Below are 5000 nucleotides of genomic sequence, written 5' to 3' on the forward strand. Positions count from 1 at the left end.
TCAATCAATCAGTCCTTCAATCAATCAGTCATTTAATCAATCAGTCCTTTAATCAATTAGTCCTTTAATCAATTACTCCTTCAATCAATCAGTCCTTCAATCAATCAGTCATTTAATCAATCAGTCATTTAATCAATCAGTCCTTGAATCAGTTAGTCCTTTAATCAATTAGTCCTTCAATCAATCAGTCCTTCAATCAATCAGTCCTTTAATCAATTAGTCCTTCAATCAATCAGTCCTTCAATCAATCAGTCATTTAATCAGTCATTTAATCAATCAGTCCTTTAATCAATTAGTACTTGTGTAGTATTAGTGGTATTAGTACTGTTACTGTAACAGAGTACTTGTGTAGTATTAGTGGTATTAGTATTGTTACTGTAACAGAGTACTTGTGTAGTATTAGTACTGTTACTGTTACAGAGTACTTGTGTAGTATTAGTGGTATTAGTATTGTTACTGTAACAGAGTACTTGTGTAGTATTAGTACTGTTACTGTAACAGAGTACTTGTGTAGTATTAGTGGTATTAGTACTGTTACTGTAACAGAGTACTTGTGTAGTATTAGTGGTATTAGTATTGTTACTGTAACAGAGTACTTGTGTAGTATTAGTACTGTTACTGTAACAGAGTACTTGTGTAGTATTAGTGGTATTAGTACTGTTACTGTAACAGAGTACTTGTGTAGTATTAGTACTGTTACTGTAACAGAGTACTTGTGTAGTATTAGTGGTATTAGTCCATGGAGGAGCAGGTGTGAGTTCTGAAGGAATACGAACCGTCTAGAGGAGGACTGAGTTCTGCTGCTGGACAGGAAGTAGAACCAGAACCTCCAGCTGCTGAATCAGCATCTGACAAACAACAACAGTGAGAAACAACGACCACACTCACGTCAGCTGAGCCGCGGGCCGTCATCACTACTGAAGACCATGAACATGAGTTTACCTGTGTTCAGGTAGACGGCCTGGAAGCTGACGATGGAGGCCTGGTAGTCCTTCTTCTTACTGTCGGCCGGAAGAGACGAATCAGCTGGAGGACCAAACAACGGAGTAAACATCAGAACCGTGCAGACCTTTGATCCTCAGTGAGCGTTCAGAGCGGAGTTATAGGAAGCGCACGTTCTCACTGAGACGTCACCGATTGGTTTGTTTACTACAGTTTTGAAGCCTCGAGTTCGGCATTTTCAACATCGCCATCTTGTGTTTTTGCAACCAGATATGAGAGGGTGGAGCTAAGATCAGTAGAATGATTTATGATGATGTTTTATGGGCAGCATCCCCTGCTTTATGGTCTATTAGAGACCTGTCAATCAGCGTGTAGCCCCGCCCTAAAGCATCCCCTGCTTTATGGTCTATTAGAGACCTGTCAATCACGTGTAGCCCCGCCCTAAAGCATCCCCTGCTTTATGGTCTATTAGAGACCTGTCAATCAGCGTGTAGTCCCGCCCTAAAGCATCCCCTGCTTTATGGTCTGTGTGACTCTAAATGGACCATAATGTACTAAATGAACATCATGCTGTATTGAAGAAGACTTGAAACTAGAGATTGAGACATAAACTCATGTTTACAATGTTTACTGAGGTAATAAATCAAGAGAGAAGTAGAGTCATTTTCTATAGACTTCTATACAACCAGAGGAGTCGCCCCCCCCACACATGAAGCTTTGCGGCGTGTCTGGGAAGTCCACCAGAGATACGGGGCAGTAACAGTCCTCCCACTGGCTGATTCAGTTTTGTAGTTCTTCTTACTGATGGTGAACTTTTGTCCTCCGAAGTCGAACACGAAGCTCCTCTGCTGCTCGTTGTAGGTTAGCCCCGCCCCACAGACGCGATTGGCTGTTCCCTGTCCAATCACATCCCAGTCCTGGTCCCCACACATCAAGACTGACGGAGCTCTCAGCCAACCACAGAGCAGAGACCCTGAGAGGAGGAGGAGGAGGTCAGATCATAGATTTCATCCATTCACCAGGTGTTGGGCGTCTCCATGGTAAGAACACACCTCCGTTCAGGATGTTCTGGTTGAGGATGAACCCGTCACAGCAGGTGTCGCGGCTGCAGCCGTCCTGACAGAAACGGTGAGCGTCAGAGAGAGAGGTTCCGTTGGAGAACACCTGAGTCCTGAACACACCTGAGACCACCTTCATCATCCTCATCCTCTCAAAGCTCTGCTGCTGACGAGAGGAGAACTCCACACCTGAGACACACACACACACACACACACACACACACAGGTACACACACACACACAGTTACAGAAGTGTGTTTTGTTTTCTTGTGGATGTCCCGTCGTCTGGTTGCCGTGGTTACAGTACCTTTCTTCCTGATGACCAGCAGGTCTGAAGCTCCGCCCCTCACTCTCAGAGAGCAGCTCAGCCAATCAAAGAGCTCGGCCTGAGGATTACCCAGAAACCCGCTGGTCTGAGGGAATAAAATAAAAAGTTGAATCAGTGGATGAGTCGCTAGAAGATTAATGATTATTAACTTCGGCTCACAACAGACACACGGAGCTCTGTGATTGGCTGCTTGTGAATGAAATGCACTCTGGGAGTTCAGTTCATGTCCGTTCATTTACTGGGAAAGATGTCAATGTCACTCTCATCTGTGTGTGTGTGTGTGTGTACCTGCTGGGAGCTGTTCAGTGTGTGTGTGTGTGTGTGTGTGTGTACCTGCTGGGAGGTGTTCTGTGTGTGTGTGTGTGTGTGTGTACCTGCTGGGAGGTGTTCTGTGTGTGTGTGTGTGTGTACCTGCTGGGAGGTGTTGCACTGTGTGTTCAGTGTGTGTGTGTGTACCTGCTGGGAGGTGTTGCACTGTGTGTTCAGTGTGTGTGTGCTGTACAGTTCACACTGAGTCTGCTGGTTGAACAGCGCCACATGGTGGCAGGACGGCTCCACTGCACACGCTGAGAGAGAGAGACGAGCAGTCAACACACACGCACACACACACATACAGACCATAATGACATTCACAATGTGTGTGTGTGACTCACCTTGGACACAGGATGTGAGGTCAGAGGTCGTTGTTTGCAGGACTTCAGTGTCTTCAGCTCCGACAATCAGATCTGATCCAGGAACAGCCTGAAACCTGCTGAGAACTACAACACACACACACACACACACACACACACGTACAAACACACACACACACACACACACACACAGACACACACACACACACACGTACAAACACACACACACACACGTACAAGCACACACACACACACACACACACAGACACACACACACACACACACGTACAAACACACACACACACACGTACAAGCACACACACACAAACACACACACAAACACACACAAACACACACACACGTACAAACACACACAGACACACACACACAAACACACACACGTACAAACACACACACGTACACACACACACAAACACACACACACAAACACACACGTACACACACACACAAACACACACACACACACACACACAAACACACACACACACACACACACAGACACACACACGCACACACACACACGCGCGCACACACACACACACACGTACAAACACACACACACACACACAAACACACACACGTATGTCACAAAGGGCTTCACAATGAACACATATCAATTTAAACTGCTCTCTGATTGGCTGCCGAGACTCCACCTGAGCACTGGTCATCAGTCAGAGGCGTGTCACTGTTGGTCCACTCAAGCTCCGCCCCCTCGCTGTCGAAACACCTCCACCTGCCGGACAGGAAGTCAGGCTGCGATGACAGGAAGTCGCCTCGCTCTGAACAACGCAGGCCCCGCCTCTGACACTCGGTCACACCTGACACAACAGGTAAACACACACAGATGAACACACACAGGTAAACACACACACACACACGTTGAACACCTGTGGTTCACCTCCTCTGCTCCGCTTCATGTTCACACTGAGGACTCACATTGATTGACGGATGACGCTCCGGTAGGGGAGGAGCCTCTGGGACACCTGTCGCAGAAGTCCCGCCCCTCTTCATCCTGATAGGTTCCCTGCGGACACAGAAGACACGCCCCCTCCCTGGAGTAACTCCCAGCGGGACAGACGACTGTGGGAACAGAGACGGAGACAGAAACCTGAGTCCTGGACCAGAAAACGATGAACGACCGTCAGACGCACGACTTACCGCAGCCTTCACCGTTGCTGTCCAGGTGGTAACCACGGGAACACCCGAAGCTCGCTGTCGTCACGGAAACAAGTTTGGGCTCTGACGAAAGCACGGAGCGGATTTTAATATTACCCAGAAGACCCTGAACGCCCTCCAGGAGTCTGGACTCATTCAGGAACAGACCTGATGGAAAAAACACAAAAACAAGTAAGAATCCAGATTCAGAAGGTTTTAAACAAACAAACCTTTATTTATATATTTAATGTTTCATTAACATCTGATCACATTCATCTGACAGTAAACTCTCCAAACCAGAGCCGACCCGCCCGCCACTTCACTTTATGTGGCCCGTGAATCCGCCAGCAAAAAAAAATTAAAATAAAAAAAAAATGTTTTGGAAAAATAATTAAAAGTTAGACTTGAAAATAAAAGTATCCCCATGGTCTAAATTATGAGATATAAAGTTGAAATGATGAGATAGCATGTTGTCTGTGTACCGACATTAAAACGATCACAACAGGTGGACAGGAGAGGCAACAGCCCGAAAAGAGGTTCCAACGATTGAAAAAGATCCACAAATAATCCCAAAATGTCCACGAAGAGAAACATTGATGCAGAGGCAAGAAAATGTAATGAAAGATGTGAAAGTGAAGACATGTTTGTGCTTCAAGGAGAACAACGGGTCTGTCTTCTGTGTTATGAGGCGTGTCGGTGATGAAGGATACAATTCTCCAAACACGGAGCTAAATTTAGCCTCCAAGAAAAACATCAAACTGTCCAAGAACTAAAAGGCAGACTGCAATCACAGCAGAATATATTCACACAGCTACAGCCCAGTGCATGCTGAAGGTGTGTGAGCAGAGCTCCGATATTTGTCTG

General features: G+C 46.3%; 1 protein-coding gene across 1 annotated transcript in view; it reads right to left on the minus strand.

Annotated features, from left to right (window-relative positions):
- The window catches only part of tg (thyroglobulin), a gene marked incomplete at its 5' end in the record, with an annotated part of 34070 nt that overhangs the window by 10480 nt on the left and 18590 nt on the right, over positions 1 to 5000 (minus strand). The window contains 10 exons of the mRNA XM_079275141.1: positions 777 to 848; positions 943 to 1026; positions 1745 to 1915; positions 1995 to 2189; positions 2308 to 2413; positions 2785 to 2894; positions 2982 to 3086; positions 3635 to 3799; positions 3918 to 4061; positions 4140 to 4304. Coding sequence (XP_079131267.1) covers positions 777 to 848; positions 943 to 1026; positions 1745 to 1915; positions 1995 to 2189; positions 2308 to 2413; positions 2785 to 2894; positions 2982 to 3086; positions 3635 to 3799; positions 3918 to 4061; positions 4140 to 4304 — 1317 coding nt within the window. The remainder of the gene's footprint in view (positions 1 to 776; positions 849 to 942; positions 1027 to 1744; positions 1916 to 1994; positions 2190 to 2307; positions 2414 to 2784; positions 2895 to 2981; positions 3087 to 3634; positions 3800 to 3917; positions 4062 to 4139; positions 4305 to 5000) is intronic.

The sequence above is a fragment of the Melanostigma gelatinosum genome (genome assembly GCF_949748355.1).
Source record: "Melanostigma gelatinosum genome assembly, chromosome: 9".
In the NCBI taxonomy this organism is placed as follows: domain Eukaryota; kingdom Metazoa; phylum Chordata; class Actinopteri; order Perciformes; family Zoarcidae; genus Melanostigma; species Melanostigma gelatinosum.